We start from the raw sequence: 20,290 nt of genomic DNA on the forward strand, positions 1-20,290 counted from the left end.
CATAAACATTTCTGTGATATAGATCACATATCTAGAAATATAATTAATTAATTATAATTTGTATTTATTTATAAAATGCATTTTGAGTTAAACAAATCCATCATAAGTTATAGCAATTGGCATACTCTGTTATTTAGATAATTCACTTGAAAAAAATAAACATGGCAGTTTATACACAGCTATTAACAATCCGGCAGAATTGATTGGTGATATCTGTTTTATAATGCTGAAAAAACATTTGATCAACAGGGCAGTAGAGGTTAAGAATGGCTATAAGGCAGTTGTATACATGAGATATGCACATAAAAATGTAAGTAATAATTATAATTAAGAACTGGCAGGTGAGGTCATTGCTCAATGCGACGTACAGATCTTACGGTGTAAGTGGACAGATTTGTCTGGGTCATGTCTGCAGAAAAATGCAATTATGAGAATAACAGATCACTAAACACAAGCCATCAGATTTATATAATAAATATAATAATTTTATGTGTACGCACCTGAGAAGTTAAGATCATAGTTGAATCTGCCCGCCCTGAAGCTTATTTTGACGGCATGTTGCTGGTACTGAGCCTCGATATCTTGACTAGATACACTGGAATGACCCCGAGAACCACCCTACACAAAGTCCATTAGATTTATGAAGCACACTGATTAAAGTTCAGCATGTGTTTTCCCCAACATTATAACAATATATAATAAGAAAAAGGCAAAAATTTGTTATTCATTTCTATACATTTTCTAACATTTCATACAGTATTCTTTTATTTTATCTACCACAGAAAAGATTGAATTTCTCAGAATGCTCTAAAGTATTATATAATCAATATTGTTCTAATTTTTTAATTCTATTCAAATGTAGACATTATAGTATTTTATTAAATTATATGAAAACAATGTGGAGAACATTTTGTGTCATGCTGTGTGAAATGAAAATGTATTTTAAAGGAAAATTTGCTTAATATGCTTATTAGCTAATTCAATTTTAAAAAGCTATTAAGCATAGTTTAGCTAATTCAATAGAAACTGCATTTCCTGAAATGCAAGCAAATTATTAAAACCTTTTATAGGTATTATGCAAAATTGAATTCTGTATGTTTGATTACAATTTTAGCCTATTAGTATCTGCATATAGTCTTATGTTTTCAGTTATCAAAACTTTTAAAAAATCATGTACTTTACTATAATTCTTCCAGTTTCCGTCCATGTCTTTGAACTGCCAGCAAGCTTGTGAGAGTTGACTGTGACATAAAACAAATTATGTTAGAACTGTAATGCGTTTACATTTACAACACATCTTAAAAATATTTGTAAAGAAACAATCATGGTCCATTCTATGATGATTGTATGATACTGGTAATACTGGCAATGTTCGTTTTTATTACTGGATTCATACCTGTTTGCTTGCTGGGCTTCACCTGCTATTCTCCTCACATGTCTTTTTGTACCATATTTCTTATTCACTTGATGCATTCCTTAAGATAAAAATGACAGCTATAACACACTATTTTACACACATTTTCTTTATCCCTTTAAAACCCAGCTGACCAACTAAATTACATAAAATTGGATTTGAAATAAAGAATACCTTTCTATTTTAAACATCTGTACCCCCTTACATTATAAAATGTTTTAATGGTAATATATTGTAATAATTTTGGTAGTTTTTTTGTAAAAGGCCTCATCATGTGACTGTCTACATGTTTGTATAGTATCATCATGTTTATAATACAAAGCCCTGTGTATAGTGGTACTGTATAACAACATCTTACCACTAAAATCAAGTATATAAGATTGTCGGCCAGCAGTGAATGAAACTTGGGACTGAGGATTAAGCTGATACAATCTCTCCACTTCTGGACTATCCAGTGAACATCCCTGCGAACACAGTGTAGTCCTTTAAACTGTCCAGATGTTGCATTTAGATGTGATAAAACTTTGTTAGGTTGAAGACACACAAATGGAGACTCACTGGTTTCTGATACTCAGACCATATGCCTTCTTCGCCCATAAACTCCCAGATGCATTCAGTAGATGAGTTTGTTGGGGTCACAGAGAGAGATGGCAATGTTGGTGAACTACGTGTGATACAACATGTGATACAAGATCATTCAATGAATCATTGTCATGTGAATTTATATAATTTTACAAACTACCATCCATATAATATCCTAAACCACTTATACAAATACTTCACATAGAAACTTCAGAAACTCTAAGGGCTCAACATTATGGTGCTGAAAGCATTTTTGTTGGAAAATGTATGTATGGTTTTCAAACTATAAACAGAGAAAAACGTTCAGCATGTTTCTTGAATTTGGTCCATTGTCCCTGAGCTCATAAAAAAACCCTTTTACTGTATAAATAATAAACTGGTTAATTTAGTGAAATTAATAATGTTATGTTTTTCATACCTGTTATTGACTGTTACTATTGAGTTGAATTTTGGCCGCCTTCTAACTTTTCTGTTCATGTGTGTGGACAGGTTGGTTTGAGTCATGGCTTACGTGTACAGAAAATTGAAAAACTGCATTTAATTGTCAAGCAAGTCAAGAAAGACATTTTTTCCAAGGTGATGAATTACCAGTGAAGTCCACGATGTAAGTCATGTGACCTGCAGTAAACCGGACCGAGGCGTTTGGGTTTTGGTTGTACTGCTGCTCTATATAATCACTTGTAATTGAGGACTTGTTTCCACCTGCCCCCTATATGGATTTGTTAGAGGAAGCGCAAGAAAAAGATAAAATAGTTACTTGTCATGATTCCACTATCATGTCATGGTTATTCTTGTCTTGCAATGGAGTCATGGCATAAGTCCTTGGGTTTTGTGTGAGTAGGACATGTCTTTGCTTACATATTGGCTGACATGCGCCTTCTCATGTCTTGTCTGTGTTTTCCCTCCATCTCGTTTCCTTGTTACCTTACCATTAGTGTTTCATTACCCACACCTGTCCCTTGCCCATTATCCTATGTTCGTTTCCCTTTAAAACACCCTCTTGTCTATTGTCTTGTGCTCTTGGATTGTTTGATGTTACGGTACTATACCTCGTTCCCTGTACTCTGTCCTTGTAAGCAAACTTCTGCCTTGTTGCTGGAATTCTGTCGTGTGAGTTACCCCCTGTCTTTTGTTCTGTAATATCTATATCCCTTGTTAATATTACCTCGTGTTCTATAAGTTTAGTTTAGTGTCATCCTAAGTGTTTGTAGTCTAGTGAGTCCTTGTCTTTGATTTCTGTTAAAGTTATCCTGTCCTGTTTTCCCCCTCGTGGGTTTTTGTTTTGCCTCTTCAGTCTTGTTTGTATAAATAAAGTCCCTGTTATTCCCCTAACCTCTGAGTCTGCCTGCACTTGGGTTCTACCTTTCCCAATCCCTGACAGAATCCAAGAGCCTAATTATGAACCCAGCAGGCAGCTTCTCAGCCTCTACCCAACGGGAGCTGGCCAATTGGTGGCAGACTACCACTACCAGGATCCAAGGGGGAAATGGCCCATTTCCTCCACAGGGCGATCGGACTGTCGCAGAGTACGCCCAGGCGTCTATAAGAAGGAGGGGTTTTCTTCCAGAGGCCATCATGAACGCCTTCTTTCTAGCGGGTCTGGTCAACCCGCCATCACTGGAGGATCGAGAGAGGATGGTCCGAGGTTCCTTCAAGGAGCTGGTCGTTGACCTCACCTCCAAGGACCTTCCAGACCCGCCAAGCTCCACTTTAATCTCCATCCCAGAGGACCAGACCCTGCAAATAGGGGTCATGGGCCTCTCCCCACTGTCCGCATCCTCTCCACCACCCACTAGTCTCCGTGGACGACGTCAACGAAGGGAGTCGTGGGACTCCCCGTCCGACTCCTCCAGCACGGAGCAAACCATCTCTTCCACCACATCTCAGCCGTCGGCTGCACGTCCTGTGGGCCGCTCAAGGAAGAAGAAGCCGAGGAGGGGAGGGCAGCCGAGTCCGGTGGTCCCGAGTCCGGTGGTCCCGAGTCCGGTGGTCCCGAGTCCGGTGGTCCCGAGTCCGGTGGTCCCGAGTCCGGTGGTCCCGAGTCCGGTGGTCCCGAGTCCGGTGGTCCCGAGTCCGGTGGTGTCAAACCCCAAATATTTTTTGGGGGGGCACCGTGGGGAGGGGACGGTCCGAGCGTCCAGCCCGGCCGCAGATTCCTCCCAGGAGCCGGAACCAAGCCCGGTCCAGGAGCCGGAAACAAGTCCGGCTGCCCAGCCGCCGCCGTCAAGTCCGGCTGCCCAGCCGCCGCCGTCAAGTCCGGCTGCCCAGCCGCCGCCGTCAAGTCCGGCTGCCCAGCCGCCGCCGTCAAGTCCGGCTGCCCAGCCGCCGCCGTCAAGTCCGGCTGCCCAGCCGCCGCCGTCAAGTCCGGCTGCCCAGCCGCCGCCGTCAAGTCCGGCTGCCCAGCCGCCGCCGTCAAGTCCGGCTGCCCAGCCGCCGCCGTCAAGTCCGGCTGCCCAGCCGCCGCCGTCAAGTCCGGCTGCCCAGCCGCCGCCGTCAAGTCCGGCTGCCCAGCCGCCGCCGTCAAGTCCGGCTGCCCAGCCGCCGCCGTCAAGTCCGGCTGCCCAGCCGCCGCCGTCAAGTCCGGCTGCCCAGCCGCCGCCGTCAAGTCCGGCTGCCCAGCCGCCGCCGTCAAGTCCGGCTGCCCAGCCGCCGCCGTCAAGTCCGGCTGCCCAGCCGCCGCCGTCAAGTCCGGCTGCCCAGCCGCCGCCGTCTAGTCCGGCTGCCAAGCCGCCGCCGTCAAGTCCGGCTGCCCAGCCGCCGCCGTCAAGTCCGGCTGCCCAGCCGCCGCCGTCAAGTCCGGCTGCCCAGCCATGGTCCAGCCCAGCAGTCCTGCAGGGGACAAGAACAGTTCCCCCCAGGACTACCCCTGTCAAGCCCCCAGGGGCTCCGCGCCCTGGTGCGTCCCCAAGGGCTGGAACTTCCCCACCCAGCCCTCCCCCTTCTGGACTTCCTATGTTATCTTGTTTGCCCCCACCCCCCCTCCCATGTTTGTTATTTTTATTGGCCCACCCCAACCCGTGGGTCATTTTGTCTTGTATGCCTTTGATCTTGTTTACCATGTTTTGTCTGGTCTTGTCTGTATCCCAGTCTGTCTTGTCCTGTTAGTCTGCCCCTTGATGAACACCTGGTGGTGTCCATTTGGGGGGGGGCTTATGTCATGATTCCACTATCATGTCATGGTTATTCTTGTCTTGCAATGGAGTCATGGCATAAGTCCTTGGGTTTTGTGTGAGTAGGACATGTCTTTGCTTACATATTGGCTGACATGCGCCTTCTCATGTCTTGTCTGTGTTTTCCCTCCATCTCGTTTCCTTGTTACCTTACCATTAGTGTTTCATTACCCACACCTGTCCCTTGCCCATTATCCTATGTTCGTTTCCCTTTAAAACACCCTCTTGTCTATTGTCTTGTGCTCTTGGATTGTTTGATGTTACGGTACTATACCTCGTTCCCTGTACTCTGTCCTTGTAAGCAAACTTCTGCCTTGTTGCTGGAATTCTGTCGTGTGAGTTACCCCCTGTCTTTTGTTCTGTAATATCTATATCCCTTGTTAATATTACCTCGTGTTCTATAAGTTTAGTTTAGTGTCATCCTAAGTGTTTGTAGTCTAGTGAGTCCTTGTCTTTGATTTCTGTTAAAGTTATCCTGTCCTGTTTTCCCCCTCGTGGGTTTTTGTTTTGCCTCTTCAGTCTTGTTTGTATAAATAAAGTCCCTGTTATTCCCCTAACCTCTGAGTCTGCCTGCACTTGGGTTCTACCTTTCCCAATCCCTGACAGTTACTATGTTAACCTATCAGATTCAGGATAAGGAGAAGAGCCAGGTGAACAAAATTCAAAAACATGAACAAGAAAAACCCTTAATGGGTAACACTTAATGTCTCAATCGTAACATTATTTAATGAGCGAACATGAAGTATCAAAGACAGCAACATTTATCCTTATGTAATTGTTTACTGATTTTACGTGTTCAATGTGCATTAATTTAAAGTTGTAGGTTACAAGATTTTTTTGTAATATGTAGTGTAAACGATTTAACAATTCTTGTTTTTTAAGTTTGTGTTAACTAATGTTATTAACTGAAGCTAACAAATGCAACCTTATTGTAAAGTGTAAAAAGTCAAATAAAAACCAACATCAAAAGTTGTATTAGTTTTGACACATCACTAACCTTGAGAAATGTAACAATGTTAAACATTTTAAAAGATGTCCAGCTCTACATACTGAAATGTAAACTATAATAAATATCAGATATTCTGAATAAACTAAAAACTACAATATCTCTAATACCAAACGTTCTTTCAAGCCCAGTCTGAATAAGAGATGAACTTTAAATCCCCTTCCCACAGCTATTTACTCAATGCACTGCTATAAACACACACCTGTACAAACTATTATTCTGTACACACTGTTAAGACACGAAACCTGTGTGACAACTATATGTGAAATTCCCTTGATTTGAGAACACAATTCAACAGTGTTGATTCTAGACTGAATGCACAGTGTGTCAGTTGGTTTAGAACATAAGAAAGTGTAATAGTTTGGATTTTCCTAAATTAGTCTTGGACTATTAAAATAATGAAAATAAAATCATATTTTGATCCAAACAAAACATATATTTACTGGGATATAACTGTCTGCATATTTGTACATTTCAATTTATTTGTACATCCTTATTCATTGTTTCTATTTTTATTTGCTGTAATTTGTAGTAATTATTTGCTTAACACATTATTTATGTTGTTCCTTTTTTCTGTCATAAATATATTATATATAACAAATTACATCTAAATTATTTGACCAACTACATGGTTATTATATTATACAACACGATACAACTACTTATATATTATTATGTTACTTTAAAAGTGCTTTGTGTCCTTTTTTGAAGGTTCTATTGACAGAAATGCAATATAATATACATAACTATGACATCAGATGTGTGAGACCTTACATAATGTAATTTTTGAATGTTGTGAGAGATGTGGTTGACCGGACAGAGTTAGGAAGAATGTTCCACCAGGAAGAAGTTGTGAAGCAGAATGAGCGGGAACGCGACTTACTGTCCTTATGAGAAGGCAATACAAGACACCGCTGGTTATCTGAACGCAGGGATCTACATAGACTGCGGGTCCCCTTGCATGGAATTTCCATGTTGTTTCTACAGAAACTGCTTTTTTTAAATCAATGTGTAAGAGACATTATAGGATCGTGTACCTGAGCTCCATATTGACACCAGCGCTGGTTGTCTTTATAGTACCAGCCTACATCCTCTTTCTGGTTGTTGGACAGAAAGGTATTGCGTCGTACAAGGATGTTACCACAGGTTCCACTGACTGTCATTGCATCAAAGTCAATATAAAGAGATCTGTAAAATATAAATAAATAATATTGGACAAGTTTTCAAAAAAAAAGAAATTAAAATCTTAACATGACAATACTGAAACAACGAGATTTGTTGAATGCCAAACTCACCCTATGCTAGTGTGGAGGGTAATCCCAGAAGCCCCTGGCTGACAATAATGGGTTTCAATAATAATAGCATTACAGATACTATTCCACTTAGATCCATCAAACAACTGCCATTCACTGATATTACCTGAATGAATGCATGAATATATGATTGAATGAAGCAGTGAATCAATGTGGAGAAAACTTTTGGATTTCGTGGCAACACACATGAAATGGATGCAGTTTAACTTGCAATAAATTGCTTTGGATAAATGTTTCTGTCAAATGCATGAATGCAAACATGAAAGTGATCAATAAATGACAGTGACTTACTGGCAGCCATGTTGTTAGATGCTGTTATTGTTTCTTTCCGCCCTGCCCTTTGAACTATTAGAGATTTGACATGCACGTATACTTTGTAAATGTAACATAATGCGTGACACAGCCACAAAGATTGTAAACACAATATGTTTTGTTGTGTTCACTGTATAGCATACTGTATACAATACATATTATACCATTTAAATAAAAAATCACAAAAGACATAGAATTTCACCTACCTATGCTACAGCATCACATTTTCATTACTTATAGTCATGATCACTTCATAGCTCTTCCTCGGACTTCTAAACAAAAACACGTTTAGTTCGTATTATTCATCCCCTACCGTAGATTGACTATTAAAATCGTGGTCTGTTTGAATTAAGTTCTTCTTACCTAATATTGTTCTTAGAATTCAGTTCAGGTCATCGATGGCACCAAAATGCGTTTAGCTCTAATGGATGTAATGACAAGCTTCGTCAGAATATGCGATGAAAGCGGTGCCATCGGTTCGGTTTCACTTTCCTTTCAGCCCCGTGACGTGACTCACGATTTCCCAAACAGACTCGATCAATGTTGACGAACCGGTCGCTTTCCACGTGAGTGATGGGTCTAAGGTGCCTTGCGTTGTAACACACACAGAGAGAGAGAGAGAGAAAGAAAGAAAGAAAGAAGAGAGAGAGAGAGAGAATGAGAGAAAGAAAGAAAGAAAGAGAGAGAGAGAGAGAGAGAGAGAGAGAGAGAGAGAGAGAGAGAAAGAAAGAGAGAGAGAGAAAGAAAGAAAGAAGAGAGCGAGAGAGAGAAAGAGAGAGAGAAAGAGAGAGAGAGAGAAAGAGAGAGAAAGAGAGATAGACAGAGAAAGAGAGAGAGAGAGAGAGAGAGAGAGAAAGAGAGGTGGTGTTGAAAGGCAGGAGGATGAATCCTCTGTAGAAAACATTCTCTTTGTTTTAGAAGTTTCTTAAGTTTAAGAATTTTTCATACATAATTGTTAAAATAAATACTGTTTAAAGTGTCCAAAGCAAAGTAAAAAAATGATTAGACAAGATTTTTGAACAGGATAGTGTATTTTTATAACCTTATCCTAAGGCATATAGAAAGGCCCTGATCATTACAGTACAGATTTACATAAGGCTCACACCCCTGAGTTAAACAAAGTTCAGTTTGTAAGATCTAAAAACCCATTAAAAATGCTTTCAAACAACCGATCGTCACATGATTGTCTTCAGGACATTGTTCACAGGGCACTCTCTCATTGCATAAATAATAAAGTCCCTTTAACCTGTCACTTGATTCAACTTTTGTTCTAAAACAGCTTAGGAGAACAACACCTGACAACAAACGAGAGAGAAAAAATAAAAATTAGCAAAAGGTCTCCATTGTTCTGTATTTAGCCTCTTCAATGTCTAAATCTTAATATATAACAACATATTACCTATTCAAATTATTATGTCTAACCCTGTAAAGACTGGAGATCTTCTGTTATTTTTCCTAAGTGGATTTTGACAGTGTTAAGCACTGTTGTGGACATGCTGATGCTAAGAAACCACCCCCTTTAAGTATGTGTACAATGAATGGAAAGATAAGGACTCATGACTCACAAAATGAACAGAAATGTGTAGACACTGAATCTCTGGCAGTTTACAACAGGTAGTTGATGATTTTAAAAACTGTATAAATGGCTGACAAATGTTCAACTGGAACATTGTGTAGTAAACATATGATTAAAAAAGAACATTGTTTCTCATTATACACAAATTACACTGGAAAGATAAAATGTGTATGTTTGTTTCAGGTACACGTCATATTAATTAATAATAATAATAACTATTTGTAAACATAACTGCATTATACGTTTTCAACATAGTTATTCTAAATAAAACATCCTAAATCATAACCCCCTCCACGCTAAATTCGATTAACTTGATGTCTGGATGCATCATTGTTAAGTGCGCTGGATCTTCCGTTTGGCATTTGTTCTGTTGTTCACTTGATTCATCCCTGATTTGAAAAAAAGTCAATAGGTTAAAATACCCAAAGGTCATGTTGTACTCTTGTACTTCTGAAACGTTCTTGTTGCAGCAGACATACTTGCAAAATTCAGTGTGTAATTGTCATCATTAATAGTGAAGGTCATTGTGTTTTGTTGCTTTTGGAAACACTTCTCGATGTCATCACTTGAGACTGAACATCCACCCTATTCAAAACCCAGAGCAGAAAAATGGCAAACCAGATAAACAGCAATTTTAAATTCCCTACAGACATGGATACAGTTTGTCCACACTTATTACTCTATGTCATTTAGTTAATATAAAAAGCATTATGTACTTTCAAAGAATATATTTTACCGTGTTTTTGAAGGTGTGCCATTTACCCTTCCTCCCTTCAAACTGCCAAACTGGTGTTTTATTTACAGGAGCCATCAACTTCTTGAAAACTGAGATCAATCTGTTAAATGACACATATTGGTGAATGGTATCAAATGACTATACTCCATCACTGTTCAAATGTATATTGATTGTGATGTCCGTGTAAATTGTTTTATGATGTACAGTATCTGTGTTTAAAACATAACATTGCAGGTTACATATGTGACACTATCACTGAAGAAACACACATTTTCTGGCAGTATGGGGGGCAGTAATATTCCATAAAATAACAGTTTTGTCCTGTAAAATTACACAGTTTACACTGTTTTTCTTGTAATTTTGCGGTCTTTTCTGAAAATTAACAGTTTTTGAACGTATTTAAAAATAGACTGTAAATAAATCGCATAAAAACACCAGAAAATATTATTATTTATATCGTAAAAATAACTGTTTTTATACTGTAATTTCTTGTGTACTGTTTTTCTTGTAAATTTGCAGCCTTTTCTGAAATTTTATAGTTTTTATCATGTTTCTTAAAGAATTTACCTCTTTCATTCACATCACTTTAAAAGTCAGGTTTTGGAATCCAAATGAATATGTAGAGTGTAAAGTGAACGAGTATAACTCACTCTCCAGTTTGAGAAGGTTCATATTTCGGACGCCTCCTAACCCGTCTCTTAAGGTCTGTAGATACATTTTTCTGATACATTCCTGGAAACATATAAACACATGAATGTGACCACTCCCGTTTAAAATAATTAAACCTGCTAAGCATCTTAATCATTTAATTTTCGGCCATGAGTTTCAATCAAACCTTTGAAGCTAATCTCATATGTGTGGGAGTCAATGGAGAACTGAACAGAACCCTGCAGGTTTTTTTCATATTCCTTCTCCAGTTTTGAACTCTGAATCGGACTGGCTTTGCCCTTCGGACCCTGAACAGACAAACCCAGATGTTCATTCAGTATTCCATAGATAGATCATTATGTTCATTCAAGGGAATACTTGATTCTGATTGGTCAGTCTGAATATTTTAAAGCCTGGTTGTCCTCGATTCAACCAATAAAAATCTGACTACTGAAAGTAATTGTTACTTCTCTAATGTATCACTTCACTGTCTCTTTTCTTAACCCAACATAAACAAAATACCTATTAGGTGGTAAAATATTTTAAAAAATTCAAGTATTTTGTGTCTGAATATATACTCATGTGGCAAGCACCTACCTTTTCTCCATACTGATACCAGCCATGGTCACCACGGTAATACCACAGCCACTCTGTCTGTTTCGATCCTTTACGTCTGACTTTAATTTTCCTTTTTTTAAGAACTCTCATCTTGGTGAAATCAATCGAGATAGCTCTATAATGTGAGACAGAGAAAGTATACAGTATCATGAATTTCTATTAAAGAGGAGTTTAAACGCAATGATCACAATTCAGTTTTTTTAAAGCAATAAATAGTTTGCCAAATTTTGAAAAGTTTAGTAGAAATAAACGTACAAAACATTTTAACTTTTAGTTACGGACAATAAACATACCCAGCGCGGGTGTTATAGATCCTGATTCCTTTGGTGTTGGGTCGTGAATACTGAGCCTCCAGTATGTGATCATTGGCAATGTCCTCCCAGCCATCTCCTAAATCCAACTGCCATCTGTAGGCTCTGCTATCGTCTTCATCACTGTCTGTTAGTGTTAAAAAATGCTTAATGAAAAACAAATTGTTAGTAAAGCACTATACACTGACATCCATGCAAACATACCTTCAGATGGGGGACTACACTTTCTTCTATGCCGTCCACCAAAGCTTTTGCTCTCTCTAGGTTCATTTGGTCCAGGTGATCCATGTGATCTAGGATTGTGGTTTAGTCTGCATCCAGCACCATAGCGGCAGGAGTCATTCACGTAGTACTTGCATATGTGTTCGTTTCGACACTTGTCTCCATGCCGACAGTGACCATCATTGTAGTACCTACAAATGTTACGCTTGAACAAAGAGCATCATGGTAAGTATTTATTTATTGAGACAACATTCTAAGGCGTTTGAAATGTGTTTACTCATCTGCAATTTTTAGCTTGTTTTTAAAAACACAGAGACATTTACTTTGGCAGTTCTTTTGCTGGAGTTGGAGTCCGAGCTGTGACATGAGCCTGAATCTGAGGCAGTCTCAGAGTCGGAGCCACTTAATTCTGAGGCACTTTCATATAAGTATTCTAGATATGAAAAGTTCAAAACATTAGTTCTGAACTTGAATCAGAAGAATTTATAATCAATATGTGATTTATAAAAATGAATTTGAGCAATTAACTCAACAAAAATAACACACGTTTGTCATTAATATAACAATACTTATAAGGGTCACTGAAGACCATCCTTACTGGTAAAGTTCACCCAGTAATAAAAATGATTTCATAATTTATTCACCCGCATGTCATTGTAAATTTCATTCCTCTCCAGAAAAAAAGAAGATATTTTGAAGAATGCTGGTAACCAAACAACACTGGCTCCCATTGACTTCCATTGTGTGGACGCAAAACCACTGAGACATTTCTCAACAAAATATCTTCTTTTCTTATATTCTTTTCTCTTCTTTCATATAGTGTCCACATACACTTTTCAACAACATATAGCTGTTAACGAGAAGCGGGCCTGTAAATGATGAAATGTTTATTTTTGGGAGAACTATCCCTTTAAGATGGCTATTGATTTTTTTTATTGGTTTCAATTTTGTTCATAAACTACTTATTCTAAAACATTATAATGCACGTAAACATAGATTTTATGGGATACATGTTATTTTGTTATTGAAAGTCTAGAAGGTACTTTATGCTTTTAAAACGTATTATTCCCAAATCAGTGTCAAAACAGCAGACTGTGACAACATGCCCCGCTTGACATACGTGTATTCGCTTGTACATAATTTGACTTTCAAAACTTAAGTACAATGTTTAGCAATTGTTGGTTTTAGAAATATATTAAAAAACGAAGACGACAGACAGATAATAAACATGATGAACCTTGCTTAGAGTGACACACCGGTGGTCAATGTAAGCCCACTGAAACGACTGTGTGGTCAAAGAAGTAGAAGAGAACTCGTATTTTATGCAATTTTGCTTGTTTGATAACTTTAAATTTTGAAACTCACCCGAACCCTCTTCCTCTGGATATTTCGATGCCATTTTCATGAATGAGACAACATATTTTGCTTTCAGTTTCAATTACTCACAAATACACATATCGGTTACAGCGTGAATAGCCTACTTACATAAATAGACGCTGCTTAGATCATTTCAGTTTGTTTAAATATTATTTCTGGTGCATGATTGATTTATTTCACTAGCCAAAACAATGCCTTTTATACACCATTAGTCGATTTTTATTAAACATACAACATTGTGAAGCTCTGGCGCCACCTGACGGCTATTAAGAAAGGAAACTTATTGGGGTTTCACACAAAAATGAAAATTTTGTCATCAACATTGCATGACATTCTTTTGAAGAACATAAAAGAATTTTGAAGAATGTTGGTGACCGAACAACGGCGGTACCCTTTGACTTGCGTTGGTCTCTGCATCGTTCGGTTACCAATTGACATTTTTCAAAATATCTTCTTGTGTGTTCTAACTTCTAATGGTTTCTTTTTTATACACAGCTATATATAGATGGTAAAATGGTTAAGAGTTAACAAATTTCACATCTGTTTTGATTGTTTTGCAGAAGTTCTTTGTTATCTGATCTGGTACCAAATTAGGCCAGTTTACTTTTTATGTTATATATCCCCAACTTGGAAACTAACGCAATTGTTTAGCATGTTGACAAAATTGTTTATATGTTCTCCTACTTTTAAGTCGCTTCGGATAAAAGCTTCTGCCAAATTAATAAATGCAAATTAATAAAAATGTGCACACTTTCCGTAGGTCTGTCTATCATTTACAATCTATCATCAATAAAAACAAGAAAAATATGTTGAAAGGCCTAATAGCATTATAACCGTAAATTCCAAGATAAATCAATGAACTCTTGAATTCTTGGGTCACATTATTAATTGACCTCGTATCCTAAGTAAGGGATAATGTATATTATGCAACCGGTTGTTGTCATGAACATTCAATTTGGTTTAATACTTTTTTTTGTAAATCTAATGTCATATATGTTATTAAAAGACAAATTTATATTTAATTTGTAAAAAAAAAAACTAAAAATGATCGTATGAATAATCCGGGTTATTTTGTGTTATTAGTTTTGAGTGGTTGTTATCTGGAGATACAAAACCCTTGACCTGGCCAATCACAATCAAGCATTCCAACGAGCCGTGTAATATCCGCGAGGAAACTTTAGGTTTTAAAGTAAGAAACGTCGTTCAAACGTCACGAACTGGAAAATGTGATAATCATTTATAAATATAATGTCATATATGTTATTTAAAAGACATATTTATAATTCATTTTGTGTAATATAAAACAGACCCTCTCAAAATGATTAGCAGCATACGGGTTACAGTTTTGAATGGTTGTTATATGAAAATACCAAACCATTGGAATGTCGCGACTGGCCAATCACAATCAAGCATTTAAATGGGCCGTGTAATAATTCTGAATTAACAGACCACTAGATGGGGGCAGTAACACTCAAATCTCAATGTAGTCAAACCTCTTGCTAATAAAATGCACTAAAACCTTGGATTTAACTGCAAGACCTATGTTCATGTATTTGACTACAAAATAATAAACCATAAACTATTAGGTAGTTTATGATTGAAGATTTAGCATTTCTTACATTTTTACATAGGTCTGTTTATGTTTTAGCTACAGGAAATAAGACTCACTGCTGTCAGCTCTTTTTCCTTTCTTCCGCTAACCCCAATGCGTGAGCGCGTGGCTCTTCTGCCCCCCCCACATGGGGCTTTTCTGTTACCCGCATGTGGCTCTTTTGCCACCCTCTAGTTGCTTTTCATTTTACACCGTTTTTAGTATTTCTCATTTATTTTACAATACAATTGATTGAATTGTTACAATTATCTTTTGAAACCTCGGGTGCATGTCCAGAACACTTTGCAAAAGACCCTATCAAGTCTTTGTACCACTGTTAGAAGAAACAGCTTTAACAAGAAGCATACAATGTCTTGTTATGGGATTTGAAAGACATTTCATGTGCAGTGAATGAGGTCGGACTGACTCATCCTGTATACATTCTTAAACTGATTAACAATTCTTCTGAAATTTCCCCAAGCTTCCCAGTCATTCAATTCATCCTTTGTGCTCTGATAACAGCTGCCCGCTAGTAACATAAAAAAGATCGGAAGCTGTGATTACACTAGCTGTCTGTTCTCAGCAGATTGGTCAAAGACGTATATCGTATTACGCATTGTCAGCTGTTTTGAATTTCTTAAGACGGTGTTCTTAAGTGTGTTATTTTCTGTCTGGCAGATTTCAGTGGCCTAAAACTGTCACCCAAACCACAGCTGAAGCAGTTTGAAAAGAAAGTAAAGGCTAGGGAGACTGTGATGGATTCAGTTGGAAAACCAGTGGAAAGATGTGTGCATGCAGGAGAACAAATGTTTCGTGGTGGCCGTGATGGTACATAAATAACCCTGTTCCGGTGTGTTGGACATCTCTGTGTGAATATAAATGTGTGTGAATGGTTCCCGGAGTCTAACCAAATCAGTCTATTTTGGTCTCTGAATGTTGTGAAGCTGACCCGTCTACGTTTCTTGCTTTCTCTTTACGACTTTTCATCACCACCAATACAAAGACAACCAAGGCTTTGTGCATGTACATTAGTACAAACACTTCCGGCTACACATTTACTTTTGATTATTCGTTAAATTTTCTACAATCGATGATTGATGACAAAGACAATATTTGCTAAAATACATGAGACCGACACAAATACAATTTACTCACTGTTTTCAATAAATGCATTAGTTCATTAAAACCCAAACACCTGATGTAATAATATAAAACATTAACTTTTTGACCAATTTTCTGTCAAGAACAAAATCAGAAATAACCTGTGATAGGCAAATATCAGAAAACCTGCAATTCCTGAGTGTGAAATTAAAATAAATTACTTTATTAATCATTATATTATTCATTAAGTTTCAATGTTCCATGTGGCAACTGGATACAACGCAGTCAAAGTACTGGGGTAAGCGTAGCTTTATAGAGCGCATGACATTCACATAAGTATATTTTCTCAGACATTTAAATAGAGTACAGAATTTTATACAGGGATGTAAACGGTTAACAAAGTTATCATTATCTTTCCATTTGTGCAAACAATGCTACAAAACTTTTTGCTATATTTGACATTCAGTTTGCCATACAATTACATTATTCTTATCAAAACAAAAAATGTGCCAATACAATATGCCCTGCCACACAAAATCCTGAGAAAGCGTATTTTTGGCCCCCTGTAAAGAAATGGCTATATCTCTAGTCGAGTCTTTCCACATTTAGGACATATATTCACATTACAGGCAAAAAACGTAAATTCCTTTTCGAGTACATGTAGTGTATGGATAGCTGGTAACTATGCAGGTGTGTGCTTAAAGATGATCTACAAGTTATTTAGCTGTGTGACTGGACGATCTTGTTTTTTCTCAGTCAGGCAAAAAAGTGCCACATAATGATTAAATGATCAAACTATTATCTTTTTAGTTGAAGCAGTTTTTGGACAAATAGATGTAAATTACATGATAAATTTTACTATTTTTTCCCACTTTATTTTACATGTTTTTACATTCTATGTACTCAAATATAAGTACAAATGTATGTACAACTGGTATATTGAATACATTTTTATGTAAGCACATATATTTAATGACAACTAATATAAAGTGGGACCTAATCTTTTCCCTGATAAATTTCACTTCCTAAAGTGAATCTAACTATTTAAAAATAAAAATCATTATTAATTTATAAATGAAACTTAAAATAATACTTGCCCTTTGTAACCCTAACCATCAAACCATTAGGCTAAAACAAGTCAAACCACATAACTAAGAGGGGGGATCATGTTAATATATGTAGGATCACAGAAAGTATTTTTTTCCCCAAATCTCTGAATTGATTGCTGACATGATTATTTTTCTGTCTTAGGCTTGAAAAACAGCTTCTTAGTGAGCATGGATGCAAAGCATGGCACCTGCTTTTTGCCTATAGCACTTAGATCTCTGCAATTGGCCACACTGCGGTAGGAAACTTTTCTGTTTACTAGTGTCAGGAGCTCAGTAAACTCTAGTGTGGAACCATAGCGTCTTAGGATTTCGCACAGATCCTGGATATACCACGAGCCATTGATGACCTCACGGTGAGAGTAGTATCCTTGAAAAAGAAGAAAACAACTTCCTCTTTTAAAATGAAAATAATGTATGTTGCATCTAAAACACTAAATGTTGGTTAAACAAACAAGTTCAATTCCTGAAGCACTGACCTTCAGCCACTGAGTAGCACATAATAAAATCTGCCCCTGCTGGAAGAGTGCATGCCACCCCTGCATCCACTACTACCTCATTGGCCATCTCGTTGTCAACCACATCCAGCGGTGTCACAGCCTCATCGTGTTTGTCACCACGGCAAGCCTAAAAAGTTCATTTACAAGTGTAGACGTTTACGGTATATTTCTTTACAAGATGCATCAGACTGAAGTTTTCATATAGGAAGTAAAGGACCAACTACCTGTAAGATGAAGATTTTGGGTTTCCCTACAAGGCTACGGCACTTATCCCCCTTGAACAGAGCAGTCATTTCTTGAACATCAATCTGGGCATCATAGGCAAACACGTGGCCATTTTCTCCGTGACTTAAAAAGATGCAGACAAAACAATCTGCATCCACATGATCTGCAGCAGCAACTGGAATCAAATTTGCAGTGAAGTTTAAAGGAAATTTTCATAATACTGTTTGGTAAAAGATTTTTTTATCTGCAAAGGGTATATTGTGAAAGTGATGAAAAAGTGTGAATCCGACAAATGAGATTTCATGATCAAATAAGGTTTGCTGTAATCAATGTGCACTCATATTTAGTTTGGGCTGTGTTTACAAGAGTTCATTTTTTGAAGTTAAGATTTCCATCAAAAAGACAATCGTTTCTCAGCAAACCCTATCATATGAATTTTTTGCTTCCATTTTTTACACTTGAAGCTGTCATTACTTTATCATGTTGCATTGTTTTGCAATTACAAAGATTGATGTCAAATACTGATGTCCAAAGGTAGCACTTACCTCCTTCGAGTATTTCCAGAACTTTATCACGTTTCTGATTTTCGTAAGCCCTCACATCAAAACCCAGCTCATCAAATCTGTAAGTAAATAAGAAAAAGAACGTTTGGTTACTATAAACTTTGATTTTTCTATACATTAAGTAAAGTGACATTAAAATATGTGTTCTGAGTTTGTAACACAACAGAAAAGTGTGTTATTAACCAACCAGACAAATTTAATTGGAGAAAAAAAGTAAATAAAATAAGTTATCAAAATCTTTGAAAATCAAGTGGGACTCTCTGCTGTCAAACGCTTGTGGCGTGTCCGCTGTTGGCCCTGAAGGCATAAAAAATCCTGAACAGAGAATCTGTGAAATACTGTTTAACAGTTTAAATCCACAATTCAGTACTAAATACTTCTGAGTCTTTGTAATGTGTTTCAGCCATACATTTCAAACGTCTACAATGTGTTTAGAAACAATTCTCAGAATTCTCTTGACCCCCACTTTAACTTCGAATGAGCTATTTCTATTTACATACACCGTGGGTCCCCACACATTGAATTCGCCATGTTGTTTCTACCTTAGCCCTAAACCGACAAACTACTCTACAGAAGGCGTTGTCTCCTTCGACAAAGTAGCAAAAATGTGATGACATCTCAGCCCTGTGTCAGCCGCCATAGTGCTTCGAAAGGGAGGAGTGAAGTTAGTCATTGGTTGCAATTCGGAACCTCGACACTAGATCCCGCTAAATTTCATACACTGGACCTTTAAACAACTTTCCAAATACCTTCTAATGAGATTGCTATTGTCTGCGTTCGTGCCATTGCGGTTGTTCAGCCTTAGTTGCCAGAAGAAACTTTCATGGTTGAAGATCAGAGCGATTCCTCTTCTCTTATGGTTCATCTTATACTCCTCATTAGGATTCTCTGGGGCAAGTAAACTGACAAGCAATACAAACAGAATCACTTGTAAATACGCAGAGCAATCTAAATGTAACAATCTTTTAGAGATTTCCACAATGTGTTACCTTCGATTAATGGCATCAGTCTCTGATGTGTACTTTTCAGCTGAAACAAAAGACCATATCGAAAGAAGCACTAAATATTTGATTTGCAATTCACAGTAGTACATCTCAAGTATGCAAATGTTCTGTATTAACACCACAAAGATTTCAAATCACATTCAGTGAGATCCAAGCAACCGAGCTCATAGATACTCAACCATTCAATACAGAGATCAAGCCTGTTTTGTGTGTTGAGTGCCCAGTCGGACTTGATTTCAATGGCTTTACAAACAAGCTGTCAAGTACTGCACACGCACAACGGAGTCACCACGCGCACTTAAACGGACTGCAGCCAAAAAATATGCACTATTTACATCTTAGGCGATGAAAACATGGTTTTACTAGAATAAAAGTCGGTTTTCTCAGATCACTTTCATTTTGCATGTCCTTGACAAACGTTAACTTAGGCGTTGTCTTACCTGACGGCGATCTTGCTAAAGCGCTGTCATTCTCCACATTTCCTAACGAGAACAAAGACACACATTTTAAGCATTGTGATATGATGCGGATCTATTTATTTAAGCATCCAGAGCTACAATAGTGTGTAAACGATAGTTTCGTGGGTATTTGTCATTTAATGTACTTTTGGACTCATTTCACTTACTCCAGTGGCTGGAATAAGGAAATGAAACCACACTTTGGTCCCTGTGTTCAGTAAAGTAAGTCTTAAAGCTAAAAAATAAAAACATGAACATTACCCGACTGGCTTTTGTTACTGGACATCGCTGATTCTGGAGCGTCAATTCTGATAAACGTCGGGAAAATATTCTACAACAAATCCTGACTTTCACAAAAACAATACCTGAAGGTGAACGCTACAGGTACCCGACTACAAACCATCGAAATGTTAACCAACAGCAAGCCAGGTGGGGAATCTTACCCAATCATAGGCCA

At 37.9% G+C, this 20,290-nt stretch overlaps 3 protein-coding genes across 6 annotated transcripts; all 3 read right to left on the reverse strand.

Annotated features, from left to right (window-relative positions):
• Window positions 1–47: 47 nt before the first annotated feature.
• On the reverse strand, window positions 48–8,451 carry si:ch211-244b2.3 (uncharacterized protein LOC557230 homolog). Of its 4 annotated transcripts, XM_056747641.1 has the most exons (13): window positions 8,161–8,430; window positions 8,004–8,069; window positions 7,777–7,830; window positions 7,468–7,591; window positions 7,210–7,360; window positions 2,585–2,705; window positions 2,415–2,502; window positions 1,973–2,078; window positions 1,773–1,878; window positions 1,397–1,475; window positions 1,178–1,241; window positions 501–618; window positions 48–409 (listed from the first exon to the last, which is right to left on the reverse strand). In XM_056747641.1, exons 3-13 carry the CDS (start codon window positions 7,784–7,786, stop codon window positions 348–350), a joined length of 1,029 nt encoding a protein of 342 aa, XP_056603619.1. In that variant the 5' UTR covers window positions 7,787–7,830; window positions 8,004–8,069; window positions 8,161–8,430; the 3' UTR covers window positions 48–347. The 4 variants fall into 4 exon arrangements, 3 of the variants coding, with proteins under 3 accessions (XP_056603619.1, XP_056603617.1, XP_056603618.1); XR_008906649.1 differs by having other exon boundaries at window positions 1,183–1,241; window positions 7,468–7,830; window positions 8,161–8,451; XM_056747639.1 differs by having other exon boundaries at window positions 7,468–7,830; window positions 8,161–8,435.
• A 383-nt stretch (window positions 8,452–8,834) lies between these two features.
• Window positions 8,835–13,472, reverse strand: si:ch211-244b2.4 (uncharacterized protein LOC541512 homolog). Its single transcript, XM_056748671.1, has 10 exons — window positions 13,274–13,472; window positions 12,232–12,341; window positions 11,891–12,113; window positions 11,669–11,813; window positions 11,355–11,490; window positions 10,945–11,065; window positions 10,760–10,841; window positions 10,110–10,209; window positions 9,853–9,958; window positions 8,835–9,762 (listed from the first exon to the last, which is right to left on the reverse strand). Exons 1-10 carry the CDS (start codon window positions 13,311–13,313, stop codon window positions 9,707–9,709), a joined length of 1,119 nt encoding a protein of 372 aa, XP_056604649.1. The 5' UTR covers window positions 13,314–13,472; the 3' UTR covers window positions 8,835–9,706.
• Window positions 13,473–16,179: 2,707 nt separating this feature from the next.
• LOC130420285 (caspase-6-like) lies at window positions 16,180–20,235 on the reverse strand. Its single transcript, XM_056747457.1, has 8 exons — window positions 20,095–20,235; window positions 19,816–19,857; window positions 19,361–19,400; window positions 19,121–19,273; window positions 18,354–18,430; window positions 17,808–17,983; window positions 17,563–17,710; window positions 16,180–17,453 (listed from the first exon to the last, which is right to left on the reverse strand). Exons 1-8 carry the CDS (start codon window positions 20,117–20,119, stop codon window positions 17,212–17,214), a joined length of 903 nt encoding a protein of 300 aa, XP_056603435.1. The 5' UTR covers window positions 20,120–20,235; the 3' UTR covers window positions 16,180–17,211.
• Window positions 20,236–20,290: the final 55 nt, after the last annotated feature.

This window comes from Triplophysa dalaica, chromosome 5 (assembly GCF_015846415.1).
Source record: "Triplophysa dalaica isolate WHDGS20190420 chromosome 5, ASM1584641v1, whole genome shotgun sequence".
NCBI lineage: Eukaryota > Metazoa > Chordata > Actinopteri > Cypriniformes > Nemacheilidae > Triplophysa > Triplophysa dalaica.

Bases quoted from the DNA above. Each gene is read 5' to 3' on its own strand.
- LOC130420285 (XM_056747457.1), bottom strand. From the start codon at position 20,119: ATGTCCAGTAACAAAAGCCAGTCGG. The intron at 19,274-19,360 runs GTAACACATTGT...ATTGCTTGTCAG, and splicing joins ACTGATGCCATTAATCGAAG to TTTACTTGCCCCAGAGAATC. The intron at 17,984-18,353 runs GTAAGTGCTACC...ATTTGATTCCAG, and splicing joins TCTGGAAATACTCGAAGGAG to TTGCTGCTGCAGATCATGTG.
- si:ch211-244b2.3 (XM_056747639.1), bottom strand. From the start codon at position 7,673: ATGTGTGTTGCCACGAAATCCAAAAGTTTTCTCCACATTGATTCACTG. The intron at 1,476-1,772 runs GTAAGATGTTGT...TTTTATCTTAAG, and splicing joins TTATATACTTGATTTTAGTG to GAATGCATCAAGTGAATAAG. The intron at 1,242-1,396 runs GTATGAATCCAG...TTTATGTCACAG, and splicing joins GAAGCCCAGCAAGCAAACAG to TCAACTCTCACAAGCTTGCT.
- si:ch211-244b2.4 (XM_056748671.1), bottom strand. From the start codon at position 13,313: ATGAAAATGGCATCGAAATATCCAGAGGAAGAGGGTTCGG. The intron at 12,342-13,273 runs GTGAGTTTCAAA...TTTCATATCTAG, and splicing joins TCCAGAGGAAGAGGGTTCGG to AATACTTATATGAAAGTGCC. The intron at 11,491-11,668 runs GTATGTTTATTG...CTCACATTATAG, and splicing joins ATCTATAACACCCGCGCTGG to AGCTATCTCGATTGATTTCA.